The sequence below is a fragment of the Mustela nivalis genome (genome assembly GCF_964662115.1).
Source record: "Mustela nivalis genome assembly, chromosome: 5".
Lineage (NCBI taxonomy): Eukaryota > Metazoa > Chordata > Mammalia > Carnivora > Mustelidae > Mustela > Mustela nivalis.
This window is the reverse complement of record NC_139024.1, coordinates 64,249,998-64,274,208: the sequence shown is the minus strand read 5'-3', so window position 1 is coordinate 64,274,208 and position 24,211 is coordinate 64,249,998. Positions and strand designations below refer to the sequence as shown.

The 24,211-nt window shown below is 36.4% G+C and overlaps 1 protein-coding gene across 1 annotated transcript in view; it reads right to left on the bottom strand.

Annotated features, from left to right (window-relative positions):
* MAP3K5 (mitogen-activated protein kinase kinase kinase 5) overlaps nt 1-24,211 on the bottom strand; it is a 198,182-nt gene that overhangs the window by 77,724 nt on the left and 96,247 nt on the right. Inside the window, exons 8-11 of the mRNA XM_082731758.1 lie at nt 16,139-16,251; nt 10,453-10,612; nt 8,001-8,154; nt 2,147-2,254 (exon numbers count right to left, since the gene is read on the bottom strand). Coding sequence (XP_082587884.1) covers nt 2,147-2,254; nt 8,001-8,154; nt 10,453-10,612; nt 16,139-16,251 — 535 coding nt within the window. The remainder of the gene's footprint in view (nt 1-2,146; nt 2,255-8,000; nt 8,155-10,452; nt 10,613-16,138; nt 16,252-24,211) is intronic.

The following is a 24,211-nucleotide window of genomic DNA, read 5'->3' as shown; positions in this document are numbered from 1 at the left end:
ATATAGTTACATTAGTTATTCTTGGTTTTGTCTCTAGACAATTCCACCTGGAGTATGCCATCATCCTGGCCATAGATGGGGGGCTCCAAGGAACCCCTTCTTGTGTTTGACTAATTTGCTACAGTGGCTCATAGAACTCACATTATAGTTACTAGATTACTTGTTTATTATGAAAGGATATGACCCAAGAAATAGCCATATGGATAAGATGCATAGGGCAAGATGGATAAGAAAGGCTAAGAACTTCCCTGAACTCTCTAGGGCTGCCATCGTCTCCAAAGCTCCACTTGTTCACCCACCTGGAAGCTCTTTGAACCCGTCCTTTTTGGGTTTTGGCCGGGGGAGGGGGGCCTTCATGACGTAGGTATGATTGATTAACTCCACCAACCATGGGAGATCCATTCAATTTATCCCCTCCCCCCTCCCTAGACGTAAGGGGTAGGACCCATAGTTGGTTCTCTTGGCAGGCAGGCCTCATCCTTAGGTGGGTCCAAAAGTCATCTTATTAACATAATAGAAAAACACTTTTATGGCTTTGAGCGCTTTGGAAATTCTTTTTTTTTTTTTTTTTTTTTTTTTAACTTTTTATTTTTTATAAACATATATTTTTATCCCCAGGGGTACAGGTCTGTGAATCACCAGGTTTACACACTTCACAGCACTCACCAAAGCACATACCCTCCCCAATGTCCATAATCCCACCCCCTTCTCCCAAACCCCCTCCCCCCAGCAACCCTCAGTTTGTTTTGTGAGATTAAGAGTCACTTATGGAAATTCTAAGGGCTTTAGGAAATCTGTGCCAGAAGCGGATGAAGACCAAATCCTTATTTCTTACTATAAATTACAATACCACAGTTTCCAAATATAATACCAATGACCTCCCAAATGATTGCTAAAGAGCCAAGCCAGGTTAAGTTCTGGGGTTTCAATGTTAGGGCTCAGTTCATATGTGGATTATTGTTGTTACAATACAGTAAGCATATATTACATGTTAGGATCTGTGCAATATACCCTACTAATAATATTTCATTTACTTTTAACAACAACCTTTTGAGGTGGATATTATTATCATCCCATTCTTCAGATGAGGACACTGGGATGTGGAGAAGCCATGCTGCCAAGGCCAGAGATGGAATTTGAACACAAGATTGTTGACTCAAAGACATTTTTAAAGCTGACATGGATATTTTTAAAAATTGCAACCTCATGCTTCCAAATGTACTCCTTAACTCCCCCTTTCTGCCATATTTTCCCTTTAATATACTTCTATATTGTATTTACTTATTGCCTGAGTAGACAGCAGGAATTTTGCTTATTTTGCATACATCTGTTTCCCTCGTGCCTAACACAGTGCCTGGGATCTCCTATCACAGAGTAGGTGCTCCAGAAATATTTGTTGAGTTGTTAAGGATGACTGTTAAGGAAAATTTAAGGGTATTTTGGAAAGCAATTACCAAAAACCCCACAAAACTACTTTGCCACAAGACTTCTCTCATTTCTGTGGTTGATCCAATGGATTGGAATCAGTTCTTGCAATTTTTATAACTTAAAAAAATAGTAAGATTTACACATGCATCAAAACTGATAAAATCCAGAAGTGGAAGGAGTTACTAAAATGACTGCTGTAGGGAGAAATGAGAGCATTTCAGACCCGTCTGCAAACCAGGGCAGCACAGCCCCCCTGAGGCCGTGCCAGCTCACGGAGCCAGGGGCTAATCTAAAATCGAACAGCTGCTTAGATAACCAAACAGTGTCATGAAATGATAACTATAATCATACTTGGATAAGACTAGAGTGGTCTTATTCTGATAGGCTTCCTAGAATTAAGATATGCATCTTTTAAGTCTCAGGTCTCCCACACATAATTTATAGCATGAATTTATAAAACAGAGAAACCATCTCATTTTAAGCGTACTTTGGATGGTTATTAAAAGTCCAAATAAGTTCAGTTATGTTTTACTAAATGAGTGAAATTTGTAACCCAACTTTAACAAATTTATACTACAAGATGTATCTATGCCGAGATAAACACACAGTGAAGCTATTTCTTCTTGAGTAATGCAGATATTTGCTGGAATACATAAGTGCTGGAAGGGAGTAAAGTCCTTCACTAAAATGCTCTTGTCTTAATAATTACATAACTTACCTTGTCATCAGGAAGCACATGCCAAATAGATATTGTCTTTTCCTCAACTTCATTGTTGATAGACAAATATGAAGGTTGATAGATTTTGGTTGGTTCCAATATTAGTACCTTGAAAACATAAGGCAAAGAAACACACATTAGTGACTGCAGATTTAAGCCATTTAGAGCTGTTAGAGCAATACTGAACTGATGCGGGAGATTATTGGATGAGGCTCTGGGTCCACAACTGCAGGAAAACCATTTTAACTCCTAACTGTTGCCTTCCCTATGAGTCCTTTGAGCACTTTTGGTATTACACAATTATCCTAAGTTCCAGTAACACGTCACTTTTTCTGCTAAAGAAATTAGAAATAAATTTTTGAAGTCCATATATTGGTTTGACTATCCCCAGGGAATCTACTCTAAAGATATTTTTAAGGTCTTTTATTTTATCTTGCTGTAAGTGCAAAATCTATTTCTATAAATCTAAATGTGTCCAAAATGGGAAGAAATGTGGTAAAGCAAATAATTCTGTACATAGAAAAGATTCCACATATAGAGCATCATGTACTATTTTCAGTTTTCTCCTGCCACACCTTATCGACAGATGTGGCAGGATGTTCTCCTCCCTACGTGAATGGATTGAAAAATGATTTTGGTTATTACTGAAAGACTTTTATATACAAGCTAAAGGAATGGACGCAGCTCTATGAAACAATAAAAATGTTTTTGTGTTACTTTCAAGATAAAACTGGGCTCTTCAATAATGGTATATTTAGTCTTATGACAGAAAAAAAGGGAAGTAAAACTTACTCCTGTTTTGGAGATGTATGAGGTGTACATAACAATTGAGTTGACAATCTCTCTCAAAGGATGTAGTGCAGTATTACTAATATCTGACACTAGGTGCAAATAACATTAAGATACCACACATGCACTGATTTTAAAGGTGAGGCAACTATTGTCTTTTTACACAGATGCTTAAAAGCGCCCACCTAGCTCAAATTTCCTCCGCAGTCTTAAGTAGGAACATTTAAAAAAGGAAAGAAAAGTCAATACTAAATTATCAGAGAACCTAGACTAGTTCTTTCTACCCTACTGCTTAAAATGCAAGAAAATTGGCTTTTAGAAAGAATCTTACATGAAGCAAGTTGACCAAATAAAAGTGGAGGAAAACTCTTCAGAAGACTTCATCAGCAAGGGATTATGAACTCACAATACAGAGTAAGCTAACACACAATCTGAGTGAGAAGGTATGTGGATTGGCCACCTGACTCTCGGCTATCTGCTGCAAACACAGTGTACTGATTTTATGCTATATTTACCACAAGAGTAAAATTTATTTAAATTAGAGTACAGAGAACTACAGAAAGGGGATTAAGAAAACAAAATTTTCTTCACTTTTGACTATTAAAAAACAAACAAACATAAGGGTTTAATTCTCAGTCAGGCTCCAGTTATGAAAATAAGATAGAAGAGACCACAAATAAAGCACAAGAAGAGCCCATTGGGGAACACATTCTGATTTAGGAACATACCAAGAGAATCAAGGCCCAAATTCCAATCAACAGACAGTGAAGTGGTGCTGATTAATAATGGAAACAAATTTTCAAAAAATCTTGGCAGAACTGGTGCTCTCAAATCTGAGTATCCCAGGGTTGGTGAAACAAGATGAATAATAGGGAATAAAAGGCAGGTCTTCCAAAATAGCATCCAAGTCACTGTACCCACAAATGAGAATATACCTTGTTCCGTAATCATGTGGGCACAGAATTTAACACTAGAAAAGCATAGGACCAGGTTATCTCCTCTTCTAAAATTTATGTCTTTAGCATTGTTTCCATGTTTCTAACAGATAAAATCTGACCTATGTTTTCTTATGTCAAGATTGGTTGTAATTATCATTAACCTTTGTTCAGCCCTTTGAGCTGAACAAAAATGGGAGGAATTCATCGCATACATTACAGAGGTCACAGAAAGACCGAGAGAAGGGGGTGGAAGAGGAGGTAATTTGACAAAACTCACTTGAAAGTATGAACAGTCTTGCTTTTAGTTTCTAAACTTTTCTACTGGTAACATTAAAATCGATGGCTAAAAATTTCAAAAAAATGAACATCTAATACCTTGTATCTGAAGTAGGAAGGAGGGCAATAAGACCTATAAACTATACAGGGTAGAAATTAAATAGTTACATGTCTCAGCTTCTACAAGAGTCCGCAGAAACATCACACTCCACTTCCTCTCACCTCACCTGGGGTGAGTGGTTGATGGTCCCCTAACTTTTCAACGTAGGAAGGAAAGAAAATACACAGAGAAGAGAGGTGAGAAAAAAGAATCAATGGAACTAAACCCAAATAATAATAATAAGTGAGGGTACTATTTAAACCATTTTGCAAAGAAACTTTGGTCTGTCTTCTTTTACCCAGTGTCACTGTTATTTCTTTGAGGAATGAGAATGGATATGGTAGTGAAATAAATAGAAGCAATCAAATAAAATATTTTCTAATATAAGTAATCTTGGTTTTAACCAGATCTACTTTAAAAGAAGGAAAATGTTATCATCCCCAATCAAGACCTACTGTGGCCTTTGTAAGTATGAGCTAAGGATGCACTCTGAGGATGCAATGGGTTAGTGACTGACATGGCACCACAGGTACTAGACACCTGCCTTTCTCTATGCAGTAGAACACGGGGAGCAAATTGCTCCCCAAATGCAGGAAGCGGGCCCAGTGAGAAAGGCAGATGAGTGAAGCAAGAAGGGTGGGACTGTAATCAATGTCTAGAATGGCAGCATACAGATAGGTGACTTAGTAGGTTGTTGCTTCTGAAAAAGGCAGTCCAACTGCCGGTCCCTTTAATTTTCCAATAGATGAAAATCTAGATTTTTATGTGAACTCTCCTTATTTTTCATCTGACTTTTTAAACAAACTTTATTTTCAGTTGAAATACTCTATCTTTTCATGTATATTGTCTATCTTTTCCTCTGTCTTCTTTAACATGGTAATTACAGTTAGTTGAAGTTCTCATCAGGTAACTTCAATATGTGAATCACTTCTGGGCCCGCCTCTAAGGGCTCTTTAAGCTCTTTGTTGTCGGTCACTTTTTTTTTCTGCTTCTTAGAATGTCCAGTAATCTTTGATTGTGTCTGACCCAATGCAGAGGCTCTGAACTGCATCTTTCCAGAGGTTTCCCTACCCCCGCCCCCTAGCTAGCAGTCAAACTTTTAATGCATCAACTTCATTCTATGGAGGCTTAGTTGTATCACAGCTTTGTTAGGATGGGTCTTTTATTTTTGCCTTTACTCCTAGGGTATGGATTTTCTCTGTCTCCTCTAAATCTCTGGGGTATTCATCAAGATCTCATCATTCTGGCTAGACCCAAAGTCCAACATCTTACTCCTCCTGAATTGTTTAAGTTATGGGATATCTGCTCAGCTCTCAACCTTCCAGAGAATGCTCTCTACCACTTCTGGTCCTGATCTTCTAACTAGCAAGGGGATTTACCTTGATAAGGTTTACATAAGCCACATAGGTTTCATCTAAAACCCAATTTTGGTCAAATACTGGAACCAGTAGTTTGTCGTGTTTATTCATGCTGTGCTTACCCCTTGCTCACACTGTCTAGGAGTTGCTCTGTGGTTCAAGGGAAATTCCCAGGCAGAATTTTGGGATTCACTCTTTAAGACTCCCCCTTCTCCAACACCCTGCTTCTCATATTCCACCTGTCTTAGAGTCCCAAACACTCCTCCAGCCTGCTCTGCCCAGAGAGAGAGCCGCACCCTGCTGGGGCTCCACTTCCTGGTGTGGCAGCCAGAAAAAGGCCTTAAGGGAAAAAAAAGTAGGTGAGGCGGCACTCACCTCAAGTGCCTCCCTGCCCACGGATCACAACCCTGTGATAATCGCTATTTAATGTCTAGAAACAGTATTTTATATATATCTATTCAAATTTTATAGTTATTTATACCAATACCAATACCCTTTATAGCCAGCACTGATGATCTAACTCTTATTTTTTAAATGTAGGCAACAAATTATTATTATTTTTTTAATCACCAAGTGGTCTTTTAAACACAAACACAATCATATGCACAACCCCACACATAATCAGAGAAATACTAATTAAAATGATCCCAATTTACCATTTTTTCATCTGTAAGTTTAGCTAAAGAACAAATATGATAAACATACTTTTTGGGGAGAGACTTTAGGAAAGTGGTAAGTCTCGAATGTTGCCAGTGAGGATGCCAACTGATACAGTCCCTATGGAGGGCAACATGGCAATCTCAATCAATTCTACTTCAGGGAACCAATACTACAGATTTATGCACATGTGTGCAAAATGGCACAGTTACAATGATGTCTAATTTTAATTTGCATGTTTTGACTACCTAATGAGGTTAGTTATCTTTTCATATGATTTGCCCATTTTTTTTCTTACCAAATAGTAGTTGTTTTTTTTCTTTTTGCCGATGAGGCAAATCGATAACTTTGCTGCATTCGTATTAAATACCTTCTCCCTCTCTAGAACTTGCCATGTCCGTGATGCTCTTTATTGAACAAAAATTAGGATTTTTAATGACTCAAATTGGTCAATATTTGCCTTTAGGGCTTACAGGTCCCTTTCTTGCTTAAGAAAGCCTCTCTTATCTGGAGTATATTCCTATATTCTCCTAACTTCTTAATATCTGCTGGTTTTATTTTTTGACATTCATAGTATGACAGACAAATTCATACTAAACTAATTTAAATGAGCTCAGAATAGCTAAGAGGAGTGGTTTCCTTTCATCGCCAATTTTCTAGTCGATCAAGTCAACAGTCAACTCAATACAGACAGTTCTGCGCTGTCTTCTTTCACGGCATTTGCTCCCATCAGAGCCCCAGCTGCGGGCACGCTGCCAGCTCACTGGGAGACAAGTATTTTCCTAGGCTACACATTCTCTAGGCTGGAAAACAAAGTGTTTTTAGTTTGAAAGGCTTTTCAGCTGAAGATCCTGCTGAGCTGAAGGCTTCATTGGGAAGGGAGAGTAAAGAACGCCTGTTAATGCCAGCAATGGATTTAATTAAATGAAACAGATGATCCTATAAACAAGAATTAGGGAACAAGATCTTAGAAAAAGGACTGAGGGTTGTCACCACCTGAGTATGGAGGATTGGACCCGAGAGCTCACACAGAGAGACTGATGGCATCACTTGGACGTGGGAAGAGCTGAGGGCACACAGTGACTTGTCAGTGGCTCTTGAATTGGATGCTAAAGTGTATACTGCTTTGGGCGGTATTCTGAGAATGATCAGGATGGGAAAGGCACCAGCTGAGAAGATGAGCAATGTATTTTTGAAAGTGTGTGTGTGTCTACTATACATATATCTGTATCTATATCTAGCCAACGTGCGCAGCAAATCGGAACTTATGAGTCATCATTTCTCACGATCTAAAGGATTGTAAAATGTGACTGGGAACTGAGGACACTCCATCTAACTCTGACCTATGTGGGTAATGAGCAGTAGAGAGGGAATAATGACCGAGGTGAGTAACAAGACTTCTCACCACAGTAATGGTGTCAACACTGAAGACAATGTTCACACAACTGTTGTAGGAATTAACAGCAACCTTGGCTCTGGTCTGAAGTGATGTGTTGACTGACTGAGGCTAAGCAAGAGACAATCTCTTCTTGGAAAGCATGCTTCACAACTTATCGAAAGAAATCACCAAATTCCACGGCAAAAACATAAAAATGTATCTCACGTCCCCGAGTTTGAGAAGTTATTTTAAAAAAAAGTAACACTTGTACTGTTAGAATCACGTGCAAAAATGTTCTTTAAATAAAAGAAGCAAACGAGAAGTGCAGCTAAAGTTAAGCTAAATGAAGAGTACTCACTGGAAACCTAACGACAGTAACATTGGTCTTTGTGGCCTCGACCAAGAAGTCCATCCAGAAGTCCACGAGCTCCTGCTTGGCCACAGGCTGCTCTGTAGTTAGTTTCACAAAATGCTTATATATCAAAATTGTCTCTACAATCGACTTGAGGTACCTAAAAATGAAAAGATATAAGACACATAACAGGCAGATCTAAATATGATTTTAGTATTTACGCATCCAGATTTCACCAAACATTATTCACTATTTGTGACATGTCATGCACTTTCATACACATTCTCTCATTTAAATCTTACAGAAATTCAATAAAGTGGGCTTTAATAAAAAGAAAAAAGATTTGCTTATTTGAGAGAGAAAAGAGAGAGAGCCTGAGTGGGAGGGGTAGGGGGAGAGGCAAGCAGACCCTATACTGAGTGCAGAGCTGGATGCCGGGCTCCAAGTTAGTGCCCTGAGACCACAACTTGAGCTGAAATCCAGAGTCGGCTGCTTAACTGACTGAGCCACCCAGGTGTCCCAATAAAGTAAGCTGTTTTATCCCCATTTTAAAGATGAGTCTGTTGAGGGGTATAGAGCTCAAATTGCTTGGGCTGGATGGTACATCAACTGAAAACATGCCTTTTAAAATAATGCCTATCCTCTTCAAGGGAGTGGTTAACACACTTGTTTTAAAATATGCTTCCCTAAATAGACCGTTCATAAGAGATCATTATTTTGCTGTGAAGCAACTTAGCTTATATGTTATACAAATATCCTCCAACCTAACAAGACAGATGGTGCCTCAAAGGAAAAAGCTAAGAAAAAATGAGGAAGCATGATAATTATATGAGATACTGGGTTGTAAACTATAAACATGGAAATTAACAGTAAGTGAATGGGAACTTAAGGCAAGGTTTTGCGGTTGTTATTACTATTGCATAAAATAATGTTCTCTCTGTTGTCAACAGAAGCTGGGACACCTCAAACCAGAGCTCTTTCCATCCCCTTCTATACCATCATGATGATCATTGTAAAGCAAAGACAAAAGAGGCTGCATGCAACACACGCATTGACTGATTCATTTATTTCATTCCTTGTCAAACACCGACTGTAGACACCCGACGGGGAGCACAGCTTTGTCCCTATGTAGCACAGACTGCTGACGAGATAGAAATGTGAAAGGTACACAGCAAAGCGACCTACATCTCAATCGGGCTACAACTATGCAGAGATAAGACTAGTCACTCTCTAGAGAAATATGATTTAAAAATGAGAGAAATAGAAAAGCAGATTTCATAAGATGAACTAATCACATGCATGCTTCTATCTGGATGCAGGCAGGAAAGGGTTTTAGGTCAGGGTCTGGTTTGCGTGTGGAGGTGATCTAGGAGTGTCCACAGGTGGGGAAGAAGGCCAGAAGAGGCACGTGCAGTGTGTGCATGAAGCCACAGTCTGGCCCGTTCTGTGTGACTAGAGAGCCACGTAATTGGGGGCATGTGACATGATCTGAGTCTGGAGTGACTAAAGACAAACATTGTTCCCTAAGCCAAGAAGGTGGACTTTATACCCTAGACAGTGAAGAGCCGTTAAACTCCTTTAATGTGGTAAGGATTTCTGTGGCAAGGGGGAAGGGTCAGGGTCAGACATGAATTTTAGAAGGATCCCTATGGGTGTGACACTGGGGAGGGTTTGCCAATGAGAAGACCTGAATGTGAGGAAATTCTATGGGGAGCCATGGGAACCTACTTGGGGAAGCATGTCCTGAAGTAGTTTGTCTGATGAAAACAAGTCAGTAGCGCAGGCTCTGAGCCAACCTGAGCCTTTCTTGATACCATGGTAAACCTTTTAAAGCCTTTACAGCTAGTAATCATTACCTGGGATGCATAATAAAATCAGCATTGTTTTCCAAAATAGTCCTAAAGGCACTCCTAAGTGCTTTCATCTCTTCAATTACCACAGACAGAAGGATGAGACTTGGGGGCACTCCAAGAACAAGATTAAATTAGAAAAACACACATAGATGAAACATTCAATGGCACGAATAAGCCTTAAGCAAGAGAAGTGAAAATCAAGAATAAGAACCCCGGAACTGAGACAGGGCCATAAAGAGAGCAAAGGGTGTGTGTTTGGGGCAGAAACGTGGGAGGCTGACATGGAAAATTGTCAAAATACCGAATCAATGCACAGGTGTCAAATTTGGCTTCCTGTGGGGACCACTGGCCAACCTGGGCTCGTGGTGGGTCAGTGTCATGACAAGGCTAAGCCGAAGGCCAGAGAACATCACCTGCATCCAAAATCATCAGAACCTAGACGCAACACATTTATAAACACAGTTTTCCCTCTAAATTCTGCATTTCATTCTGTAAGCAAACAAAATCATCTAATTGTCAGTTCAACAAATATAACAATTTGGAAATAAGTGATCAGTGTTGTTTATTAAAAGTATTTGCTCAAACACCTAAGAGTTTACTATTACCATGCTGGTGTCTTCAGTTTAAAAAGCTTTTCAGATGCTTGGATGACTCTCATGTGGTCATTGGCCAGGACACTGGCACCCAGAAAAAATCCAACTTCCCAGTAGCTCTGAAGTTTTTCTAAGTTTCCTTTTTTGCCAAGGAGGCTACTCAGCTTCACCCCTAGAAGATCATCAGGAAGCATAATGTTACAAACACACAGCACCAAGGCAGAGCAGACTTTTCATTAAAAAACAAAATTAAGTTTTCATTCCTCCTTTTAGATTCAAATAGCTTTAAGTTTGAATTATAACAGTGGCTTACGTTCATTGTGGAAAAAAAAATTCCCTTTATTTTGAAGATCCAAAGATAAATGCCACTTTGGTGTCCATCATTCCTGAATTTTGATGTATGCTTGCATTTCATATGCATAAATCAAAAGGTGGTAATATCTTGTTATGAAAGCACCTTGCTTCCCTTATAATATCATGAATTCTTTAGTTGCTTGAAATGGAAACATGCAACACGATCTATCCCTCATTTGCAGTATAAAAGTATATAGTATATATATTTTGCAAGAGTAAAATGCTACAATTATGCAAGAATAATTAGACACTTTAAAGTTAAGGAAATAAGGAAACTGACAGTACTGTTTGATTACTGTTGCTTTATAATGAGACTTGAAAGTTAGGGAATGTAAATCCTCCCAATTTCATTCTTCAAGATGGTTTTGATTCTTCCCGGTGTTTTGCATTTCATTATAAATTTTTGTCTCTACTCTGCCCTGTCTTATTTTTGCATTTGTAATCCTTTGTTTGCTTAAAGAGAATATATCCTTGTAGAATTGTTAAGTGCCTCTAGCTTTTACAACATTAAAGAATCAGGAAAATTATCTGAGATTTGAGGCCAAGGTAAAATAGATGGGCCATGTCATCTCAATACTTCACAGGGGCATCAGGCCACACTTAAGGACTGTCTACGTAAAGTGTAACAAGTTAATTTCACTGTTTACTATTCATTAAAGATCTCAGACTTAGAGAAGTTTACTTGTTAACTTGCATGTTTTGGTTTAGTAGAGATTCAAATATTTTCTGTCTAGTAAAACAGATAATCCCTAAGATTTATGACCTATGGGCCTGAACTAGTTCTGCTTTTTTTCCATTCAGAAACGTTTGTTAAATTGTCTATGAATACCTCAGCTTCTAAAACGCACTTTGAACTACATATATCCTTACTGTTTTCCATATTAACAGAGTTACATAAAAAATATTTTAAAAAGATTTATGTTATTTTTTAGACAGAGAGAGAGAGAGCACAGAGGGTGGGGCAGAGGGAGAGAGAGAATACCAAGCAGACTCCCATCTAAGTGTGGAGCCCCATGGGGGGGCTCGATCTCACAACCCTGAGATATGACCTGAGCCAAAATTAAGAGTCAGATACTCAGTCAGCTGAGCTACCCCAAAAATCTTTCCAGGTGTAATATTTTATATTTCCTGAGACTGTAAAAATTTTTGGAAAATTATACTTTAACAAAACAAAATAAGCCTTAAAAACTTAATGCTACTTTTTATGATATAATACATTTAGGCCCTGAGCATTTCAAGAAAAGTCCATTTGGGAATCCTTCACATTTTGTGATAAGTTAGAAAGAGAATGGCTTTGTTCCTAAAAATTTCGTAAGATGAAAAAATCATACCCAGGTATGCAACAACATCCATGAGCTCCTATTTGAGTATAATAATTAAAAAAAAATCCAACAAATACAAGGGAAAGAAGAAAGTGTAGAGGGAAAATGAGATAGTAAAAATGGGTATTTCTACTAACTTCATCTGAAAATGAGCTATTTTTATGTGTCATGCTTGCAGGAAATGAACCAAGGATTGCTCTAGTAGCAAATCACGTCAAACATTTAAATAGGGGCTATGAAAATGTATGATCAGAAAATTACAGTAAAATTTTAAAAGAAAATTTCAGGTTTACTTACTCTTGCATGCCGGAAGTTCGTATTAAAAGGGTGACATTTAGCTTTCACCTTGGCATGAATGTGTCACATGTTTGTGTTGTTTGACTTATTTTTATATCCACTGCAATTCCTATCAGCTGGACATTAGAGCTTACAATTTGGGTTAAACATTTTTGGCGAGACTGTTTTACTGGAGATGTTGCTTTACCCCCTGTTCATCGCAGGAAGAGGCACGACTGGGCCATCTCACTGTTAGGGATGCTGACTGGATCACTGAGGGCCAGATCTCTGGAGGGCATATATAGAATGGACTGTGCAGGTACATTTGTCCTTTGCAACTAACAAGCAACCTGTGAGGGAGCTTTGGTATCAGGTAAATATGGTAAAATGAAATTTAAAGAAATTAACATTTTCACTTAATGATATTAGTTCTGATTGATGACCCTTGCCAGAATCATTATTTCAACATCACTATCATTGTGAGCCTTATGGTTCTACTTCATTAACTAGAATTCTCTTGAAGATATGTTCTCTTTTGGAATAATACATTTAGTATGAAGCATACTTTAAGAAGAGGGTCTACCTTATTAACTAGACAAGCTATAATAGCTCTTGAAAAAGAAGGGAAGGTACCGAATTTCTTCCCTATAATTTCCAAGTATCTGAGCAATTGGTCACCTCCATACAGGACAAATGATTTTTTCTGTAGTTGGTGATGGATTTTGTTTTTCTTTTGATTTCCTTTTTAAAATTATCTTTATAGAATCATGGACTTTCATATTCAGTAATACAGATTTCATTTTTATTGCTCCCTGAAAATGAGATTCAAATAGTGGTTTGTCTCAATCCCAAGCAAAATGTTCTTTCATTACACCATCATTATTGTTGGGGACCCAAACCTATAATTCTGACTCTCTCCCATAAAATGTCTCATAGTTGAAAAAGTCCCCAGAAGATGGGAAAATCATCTGTTATTAGGCTAACATCTGAATATTAATTTTAAGTCTTGTGAAGCTGAAAAGAGGAAGAACATGTAAGATGTGGTTCTGTGTTTTAAGTAGTCTAAACATTAATGCTTTTCCAAAAACTGGGAGTGAAACATAGATCATGAAAGAATCTTAATCTCAGATACTCACACAACTAGAATTGAGAGTCTTTGGGCGTAGGCAAGGAGAACTAAGAATCAGGTGTTACCATAGAGGTCTTAAACTTAAGATGGTATGTTTAGATGCTTCAATTTAGTGGTTATCTTTTGGTATCTTAATTTTTAATTGCTTACTTTTTATAAATAAATCATAATTTCAAAATGCTCCTGAAGAAGGGATCTTATTTTTTAAAAAGTCTGATTACTAAAGGGAACTCACAGTTCAAGCTAATTTGTACATTTGCAGGGGGCCAAGAGAAAGAATAGAAGAAGATACAATTACTGGGAAATTTGAAATTTGAAATACTTTTTAAAAGTATATCTTTAAAATATGCAAAATGTGGGATGCCTGGGTGGCTCAGTGGGTTAAGCATCTGCAGGGGTCATGATCCCAGGTTGTTGGGATCGAGCCCTGTGTCGGGCTCACTGCTTGGCCGAGAGCCTGCTTCCTTCTCTCTCTCTGCCTGCCTCTCTGCCTACTTGTGATCTCTCTGTCAAATAAATAAATAAAATAAATCTTAAAAAAATAAATAAAACATGGAAAATGTGTTATTTATTAATCTTTTTATTATATACTATTAACTAATATTACATTAGTTAATTTATTTAATCTGCTTTTCCTTGTAAATCATTTTAATTCTATTTTGCCATAAAAAATGAACTTAAGGTCAGCCTATGATGATGAGCATAATTTATTATAGAGTAGAATCTAAAGTAGTGAGTTTTAATTGCATTTTAGTTATAAAGGACATATAATTTGGAGTGCATGTCACAGTGTTTCAGAAACCTAAAAAGTCACATTTTCAGTCTGTGTATGTTTTTTCATTTTCCAAAATTTAAAATTCAACTTATATGTTTCCAAATGCTTGCTTAACATATATTATGAATGAGTTCTTTTTGGAAAAAAAAAGTAAGGTACATTTTCTTACAAAGTTGTATTATTCATAGTGCCTCAAATCTCAGAGTGCTGACCATTCTTTTCCCTCAGCTTTATTGTAGTATACATTTAATTATAACATCTTGAAAGTTTAAGGTATAAAATGTGTTTCTTTGATACACTTACATACTGTAAAATGGTTACCACCATGGTGTTAGCTAATACTTTCATCACATCACATAATTATCATTTCTTTTTTGCAATGAGATCTACTCTCTTAGCTGAGTGCTGATCATTTTAATCTGTACTTAACTTAAAAATGACAATTCAGAGGAGGTACATTTTCAAGCCACTGTGTTACTGTTCCATCAACACATGCAAATCAGTGTCAATTCCTATAATGATCTGGAGGCCTTAATAAAATTTGACCTTAAGTTCAAGAATATAGCAGTACAAATTATTTTTAGCTCACTAGTACTTGAAGAATTTTGGCTTATGTAGAGTTTGAAAATCAAACTCAGATACAAATTTTTTTTCACTGGTCCTGAGTACAAGTTGCCATGTATTTTCTCTGATTTCATTTACCAACTGAAAAAATTATTTCAAATAAAGCTCTGTGCATTAAATAACAGTGAAATCCAGCAGCAACCAGTATTTTATCATTCTTTTAGTTGGGGTCCTTTCAAAAATTATTTAATACTCAAACTTTGCTGTAAAGGATTTCCCAGAACATTACACATTTATAAGCCCTTCCCAAATGATGTAAAAAAAAAAAAAGTCTAGGACTCATTTTTCTGGAAGAAAAATTAAACAGAAACAGTCTCCAGTTAAAAATCTTAACAGAAGGAAAAGGTTCTTCTACAATTTATAGATTCACTAAGATCGCTTTTTTTCCTTTATGAAAAATATGGCATAATAGTTCTAGGTCTGTAGTAATGACTCCAAAAGTGTTGGAAAGATTCTCTGAAAGACGGCAAAATCTCACTACCATAGACAGTTTTCCAATATGCAAAACTTTAAAAAATGTTATTAAAGCTAAAAGCAAAAAACAAAAACAGAAAACAAAAAGCCACAAAGTTTATTCACTAAGATGCAGTCTATCTTCAAATTCCAAAGAGGGGTGAGCAGATCAGATAATGTCCACAGATAAAAGGGATAAAAGCACATTCTATCAAAGGCTACAATTCAGAGATGGTGTCTCAGAAGACTCATCACTGCCAAGACTGCCATCTGCTTGACCTACTGTTTTGGGGGCTTTCGAAGGCTCACCTCCAATACCACTGAAATCACAGTGCTTGAAGGTATGTAAGAGAATCAGAAATAGAAAATATCAGAGATCTTTTCTTCATCTTCTCCTACTTCTCCTTTTTTCCTCCTCCTCCTCATCCTCTAAATCTAAAACAGGAAATGTTTCTGATGTTCCAAATATTACCTTATTTGGGAGTTGAGGCTGAATGCAGAGCCCATATTTTCAATATTAGTTTGTGCTGGAACAATAAATATTAACCAAGGTGTTTTTAGAAACAGGCAAAATAAATGAAAAACCAAATTACATCCCAATATCAGGATTCTGTGCAATAATATGAAACACTAAACAAGGAGATACCGTAACAGAAAACCTATAGAACTAAAAAGCAAAGGGTCTATCTGTCAATGATTCTCTTTTTTTGTACCAAGTTGGCTCCAGTTTCTTGACTTCCATGTAAAATATCAAGCAGCAATTACCAACTTTCCGGAGCTCAAAGGAAGATTCAAACTGATGCCCAGCTGCCAGGAGAAGGACCGCATAATTAATTCCCGACTGTAACGATGGCTCAGATTCAAACGCCTTTTTGAACCTAATTAAAAAAAAAACCAAAAAAACAAACAAATGTACAAGTTTACTTCCTCAATCATGAAACTCTGGGTGTGCAACAGCTTCTGTTTGCATAACCCTGATGCCTGAGCAAGCAAAAATATTCCACTGGCCTTCACCCCAGAATGTAGCGTGCTGTGTTATTAGGATTTAATGCTTAAGTAACTCTGCTTTTCTTTGCCCTCCCTCCACTGCATTCCCTTGCTTAACTTACCTTTACCATAGTAGCCTTTGTCTTTTTAAAAAATCCTCTTTTCTTTTCTTTTTTTTACTTTATTTATTTATTTATTTATTTATTCATTTTTTGACTGAATTCTGACTTTATCTTTCACAGTGCATTTTGCATCTTGCGTCCTTTCAAAGAAATAGTACTGAAATTCTGGATACATGTTCCTGCAATTATCATAGCAATATAATCACCTAATAACTACCTAATTTTTGTTAGTGGTATTAGTTTTTTTTAAATTTTTTTCTATTTATTTATTTTCAGAAAAACAGTATTCATTATTTTTTCACCACACCCAGTGCTCCATGCAATCCGTGCCCTCTTTTCAACAATCTACCAGAAATGTGAGAGAGTGTGTTTGTGCGCTTGTGTTCGTTCACATGTGTAAGCAGTGGTAATTAAAACATAAAAGCCCTGTACCCCTGGGGATAAAAATACATGTTTATAAAAAATAAAAAATTTAAAAAAAACCATAAAAGCCCTGTACCTATTTTTCAAAGTGGTTTTTAAAAGCCTGAAAAATATACAAAGCAAAGAGGAGACCATCTAGGTAAACACTGAAACAGTGAGTTTCACAAGAGTGATGCAGAAATGAAGTAAAGAATGTCAATTGCACTAAGACATTAAGAAAAACAGAGACTGTGGCTGTGCATGCTAATGCTGGCTCAAAGAGGATAAGAACACTTTTCTGAATATGCATGAAACTAAATATCAACCTTTGAAAAACACTTCGACATCTGACAAGACTTAGTGTTTGCATATCCTTGTATTTTCAAGGTGATACTTTAGATTCTGTCCAAGGATTTCCTTACATCGAATTGCTCAACAGGCAACAATATTCAATATTATCACATTTTGGAGCATGAAGAAAAAAAATGAAAATAAACACCCTGGTGACTGCTAGAAATTGCTTGACACAAACATGAAGAATGAAATCTTTACTTTAAAAAATCAAATTAAGCAAAATTTAAGGGCTACATACTGAATGAATGATGATTTGATGATACAAAAAAAAAGTTATACAGAAAAAAAAAACACTACAATTCCAAGATAAAGACATTCCCACTTAAATTATTAACTGTTAAAAGATAGGAATAGCAAAAGTGGTGACAGACACAGCTGTACGCATTATAGTATACTCTTCTTGGCTTTTATACATGCTTGAAATTTTCCATAACTTAAAATGACAAGTTAAGCTTCAAAAGGAAAGAAAAAGTACATTTTTCTGGATATTAAGGATTATGTGACCTGTTTAAGGGTCTTTTTCTTTTTTTAATGCACAACAGTCACTTTTAATTCACAATAGGTTTTTATTTTTTTAAGATTTATTTATTTATTTGAGAGACCATGTGCATATGTGTGAGTGGGGAGAGGGGCAAGAGAGAGAACCTCAAGCAGACTCCATGCGGAGCGCAGAGCCTGACACAGCGCCTCATCTCACTACTCATGACTTCATGACCTGTGTCAAAACCAAGAGTCAGATGCTTAACCTACTTGAGTCACCCAGGCATCCCAGGTCTTACTTTTTAAATAGAATAAGTATCTCTGAATGGAAACAAAAGTCAAGCAAGTATTAATCTTAACTAGTTGGCTTAAATAATTACAACATGGGAGGAAGAACAGAAAATTTCCAAGTACACCACTGCTGGTGATCAAAAGGCATTTTTACCTCTCTAGAAGTACAGGTGTTTCCCAGTTCTAAGATGGAAAAAACATGCACCCAGACTGCTGATATTTAAAACTAGTCATATAAAGGAAAGACATGATTTTTAAATCTTAGACTCATTTAAGTCTCAGAAGTTTTTGTGTTTGTTCAGAGACAAGTAGAATATCCCACTACAAAGAGCACAGAAGAAGAAGGAAGTTGTATATTCTATTTTCTCTCAATTCATATCAAGATATGCAATATTTTCCAACAAATAAATTCTTTCCTTTTTCCTAAAACCAAAGAACATGAAATTTCTCTTAAAGATATTAAAGTTTAAATGCAAAAAACAAGACATGCCCATGATCCCGGGGTCCTGGGATCGAGCCCCACATCAAGCCCCACATCGAGCCCCACATTGGGCTCTCTGCTCAGCAGGGAGCCTGCTTCCCCTCCTCTCTCTGTCTGCCTCTCTGCCTACTTGTGATCTGTCAGATAAATAAATACAATCTTAAAAAAAAAAAAAAAAACAAGACATGCCCAAACCAATCAATAAAAATTGACTAAGGACTTCCTATGTGCCAAAATCAACCAAAATGAAAAGTTTGGCTTACATGTGTTTGAATGTTACAATATATAGTATACATATATATATTTTTATATGTTTTTAACCAAAATATGAATGCCAATAAAATTAATAATTTGTTTTTCTAGGATTCATTGCATTCCATGAGAATGACTTTAGTACTTAGGAGAAAGTTTTAACATTTTCTGGATTCTCCTGGAGATTAAGATAGCATGTAGGCTGTGTTACAAGAGAAATAAAACCCTGTCATATATTATTAATATACCACCCATAGGAATTAAAAATTCTCACACACTGTCAAAGTAAATTAGTATAGTATTTCTTGCCTAAAATTTGTCAGTATATACCAAAATTGTAAAATTCTAAAAAATTAAGCATACCTGTTGACACAATAATTATACATCAATGAATTTTTCCTAAGGAAAAGCATTAAATATGTAATAAAAAATTCAGTTATAAGGATATTTGTTGTGAGTTGAAAAACTACTCTAAATTTCCAATATTATAAAGTTTAATAGGTAATAAAATGTATTCTAAATGTTTGAAAGATATATACCATTTAAATTATAGAAGACTATTTAATGCCTGGGGGAAAACTTAAGGTTCAAAGTAGATGTAGTAGTCTAGCTAGAAGCCATCACTTCTGCTGTAACAACTATGTGGAAAAGGATACATACTCAAAAATATATTTTTATAGACACTGGAGATCTATGGCAACAACAATTAAAAACATCATTCAAATAAAGCTTCAGAGAGGGAAAGTGCCCTTGCAAGATGAGCTGAATTGCTTTGTCTTCTACAGGGGCATTTGCTCATTCTGATCATAAGATGAGGGTTGGGCTTGGCATAGGCAGAGGAACTTCCTATTTGAAACTCTTCCAGGGAAAAGAGAAGCTAGTGGATTTCCTGATAGTTGCATGGGTTGGCATGAGGGAATGAAACCTGGAGGAACCTCTCCACGGGGCATTTTTTGAATGCTGGGTTGTATAGGCAGCTGGGAGATGAGGCAGGGCTGGGATGGCAGAGTGAAATTTCCTCAAGTCTGGCAGGACTTAGAAGTAAAGTGCCACTAGCAAGAGGAGCTGGCAACAAAGATATGACAGTCTCCTCCCTAAAAAAATTGCCAAATTTTAGAGCTGTATGATGTGAAAGAACAAAGAGTTAAACTCAAAACTTCAAAGGGTAGACATGAAATCACTCACAGCACTCAGGGATAAGGAGATAGAGATCTGTTTGGCTCTCAATCAAAAGCTGAGACAAAATCAAGATAGACTGGGTCAACCAAAACTGAAACCCAGACCAACTCAATTCAATTGCATTTTTCCATAAAGACTTCTTTATTTATTTGAGGAGGGGTGAGAGGGGCAGAAGGCAAGGGAGAAGGAATCTTTTTTTAAAAAAAAAAATATTTTATTTATTCATTTGACAGAGAGACAGAGCACACAAGCAGGGAGAGAGGCACAGGGAGAGGGAGAAGCAGAATTCCCACTGGGGCAGCTGGGAGCCAGATGTGAGGCTTCATCCCAGAACTCTGAGATCATGACTTGAGCCAAAGGCAGAGGTGTAACCATCTGAACCACTCAAACGCTCCAAGGGAGAAAGAATCATAAGCAGACTCCATACTGAATGCAGAACCCTGTGTGGGCTCAATCTAAGGGCCCTGAGATCATGACCTGAGCCAAAGTCTTAAGACCAAGAGTCTTAGCTTAATTAACTGTGTTACCCAGGTGCCCCAACTGAATTGCATTCTTTGAAGTAATCATCTTCTTATCCTATCTGGCTAAAAAGGAAAGTAAGAACTTCCTGTGAGAGAAAGTAAACCATCTTCAGTCTTAAAAATTCTTAAATAGAAAATATATGGGATATAATAACTATGAGACATGCAAAAAGCCAGAAAAATGTGACCAATAAACAAAAGAGCAAAAACAGACAAGAGTAGTTGACTTAGAGATAATTCAGATGCTGAAGTTTATAAACAAGGAGTTTAAACTAATTATTACAAATATGATAAAAATCAAGAAAAAGATGGACAAAGGAATAAAAAGATAAACAATTTCAAAAGAGGGTTGGAATCTTAAGAAAAAAGAATCAAAAGGAATCTTGGGATGGCTTTAATAGACTAGACAGAGCAAAGGACAGAGTTGGTGAAATGAATAGGTCAATACAGCATACCTAAATGGAAGCAGACAGAAAAAAAGAGGGGGAAAACACAAAAAAGCATGAGACATATGGGACACAGTTAAGCTATCCAACATATGTATTATTGCTACTCCAGAAAGAAGGGAGAATACAGAACACAAGAAATATCTGAAGACATAATGGCCAAAAATACTACCAAACTGTTGAAAACATTAACCCACAGATTCAAGAAACTCAGCAAACTTCAAGTTAGGATAAAATGAAATAATCACAGTCTAAATGCCAAAACCAAAGACACAGAAAAATCCTAAAATGAGCCAGAGTGAAAAAGATACATTCCTATAAAGGAAAAATAAAACAGATTTAGCAATACAAATTAGGGAAGCCAAAAGATAATGCAATGACATTTTTAGAGTGAAAAAAGGAAAAAAGAAAAAGTATAAGAAAGATGCTTTCAAGCAAGCAAAACCTGCGAGGATTAATTGCCAACAGATCCACACTACACAAAATACCTAAAAGTACTTCTTCAGACTAAAGAAAAATAATACCAGTTGAAACACTGAACTGCAGAAAGAAAGAACATCAGAAAGGGTAAATAGGTGACTGTACATAAAAGATATTAACCCTTCAAAAACTTGATTATTTAAACTCCCCTACGTTTCTTTCCTTGTTCAGGAGGTGGTAAAGTACAAATTTAAGGTACACTATAAAAGTCAAGGATGTAGATGGCAATCTCTAGGGAACTACTAACCTAATAATATAAAAAGTATTAGTAAAGAGCTAATAGAAGATAAAACATAATATTAAATTAATAGAAAATGGGGGGGGGAGGGAAGACTAAAAGAAAATAGAACAATGAAACAAATAGAAAAAAATAGCAAGATGATAAACATAACTGCAAATACCAGTTATCACAACAAATATAAATGACCCAAACACTACAAATAAGAGAGTTTTGTCAAGTTAGACTGAACAACACCCGCAAAGGAAGGAAGGAAGGGAGGGAGGGAGGGAAGAAGGAAGGAAAGGGCAATTTCAATTATACACATTTAAGAGACACACCTTAAATACAAGACACAGTTAATTTGAAGGTAAAATGATGCAAGAAGACATACTGCTCAAATATTAACTGAAAGAAGTTTGTTGTGATTATATATTAATATCAGATAAAAGACTTTAAGGCAAAAGTTATTACAAGACATAGGAGGGACATTTCATAAAAATAAAAGGAAATGAAAAAATTTATAATCTTAAACTTACCAATTAACATGGATTCATAAAAGCAAAAATTGATAGGACTAAAAATTAGATAAAATTATATTCATACCTCGAGATTTTAAAACACTTCTCTCAGTGATGATCAAACAAGCAGACAAAAAATATTAATGAGGATATGGAAGATTAGAACAACAAGATTAACCAAGGTAATCTCACGGACTTATGTGGAACACTACGTCCAACAACAGTGCACCATCTCCTGGGTCACAAGGCACTTATCAACAAATTTCAAAAAAACTAAAATAAAGCAGAGTGTGTTCTCTCATTGCAATAGAATTAAACTAAAGAATAAGAAAAAAGATATGTTTGGACATTGAGCAACCTTCTTCTGAATAACCCAGGGGTCATGACTTCAGACAAGTCATGCTGATAATGAAAAGATATTTGAGCTGAACAATACTGAAAGTTCAATATATCAAAATTTCTGGGATGTAGAATAATTTATACCTTTAAATGCATATGTTGGAAAAAGAGCAGGGTTGAAAAATCAATGCCATAAGCTCCCATCTTATTACAATGTATTACCCCCAAAGTAGAAGGAAAGATATAATAAAGGAAAGAGCAGAAATTAATGAAATAAAAAGTGTAATAAAAAAATCAGCAGTGCCAAAAGTTCATTCTGTATGAGATTAATAAAATGATAAACTCCAAGACAAACCACTCATCAGACAACAAGAGAGAGAGGAGAGAGAGAGAGGGAATATAAGCTACTCTTATGCTACACTACTGGGAACAAAAAGGAGGACATTGGTTCAGGTCCTGTTAGTATTAAGAAGAAATGAAAAGGAGGGGTGCCCAGCTGGCTTAGTTGGGAGAGCATGTGACTCTTGATCTGGGGGTTGTGAGTTCAAGCTCTGACACGGGGTGCAGAGATTACTTAAAAATAGATTATATTTTTATAAAGTTTTAAAATATTTTTAAATTTTATATTCTAAAGATTTATTTCAGAGAGAGAGAGAGAGACAGAGTGCAAACATGAGCAGGCGGGAGGGGCAGATGGAGAAGGCGACTCCCTGCTGAGCAGGAAGCCAGATGCTAGGTTCCATCCCAAGACTCTAGGATCATGATCTGAGCCTAAGGCAGACTCTTAACTGACTGAGCCACCCAGATGCCCCAAGAACAAAATCCCTAAAAGTAAAATGATATTCAGAATAACTTAATGCCAATAACTATGGCAACTTAGGTAAAATGGAAAATTTTCTTGAAAACCACATAGTAACATGATTTAAGAGAGAAAAAAAGAAAACTGTGTAATTCTATATCTGTTATAGAATTTATAACAATCTGAAATTACTTTTTATTCTATCATCTGTCTCCCCCAACAGACTGCAAACTCCATGAGAGCAGGGACCTTGTCAGTCCTGTTGGCCACTGAATCTCCAATGCCTAAATCATCAGGATGCCTGACACATTGCAGGTGAATATGAAATACTTGCTGAATGAAGAAAGTCTGCATCCATTTCTTACTAAGAACCAAGCTGAGACAAGTGATAAATACAGTGGTTCATAGAAGACTCAAGTATCTATTCACTTTCTTCAGTAGTCTAAAATCTGACTTTGATAAAAACCATACACCCAGAAAGCTACATCCTTTGACCACATTAAATTAATGCATTGCATATCCCCTTCACCAGATTACATTTTAAAGTTGCTGAAATTCACTGTTTCATAAAATATTGAGGATACTGTTTATATAGCTTGCACTGTTGTCTACTGAGTATCTTTTATAAGACATTCCTTTAATTTATTCCTAGGGAGTGCACAGTTTCTTCTGAAGAAGTAGCATATGATTGTTTTTTCATGCCTATTGACTTGGAGGTCAGTTATACCAAGCATGTTGATCCTTACGATGTGCATATTTGTATTCTCTACTTCCTTGATGCTAATTTTCCAAACATATTTTATTATTTAATTGGCTTTTTTTTTAAGACTCAAACTTGATAAATTACTGTTAAAATGAAGATGCTAAAATAATGTTAAAATATAGATGTTAACATATAGATGTTGAAAGAACAAAAGCATCCATTTTAGCTGAAGGTGATGTAGCAGTCATTTTAGGGTAAGTGTGT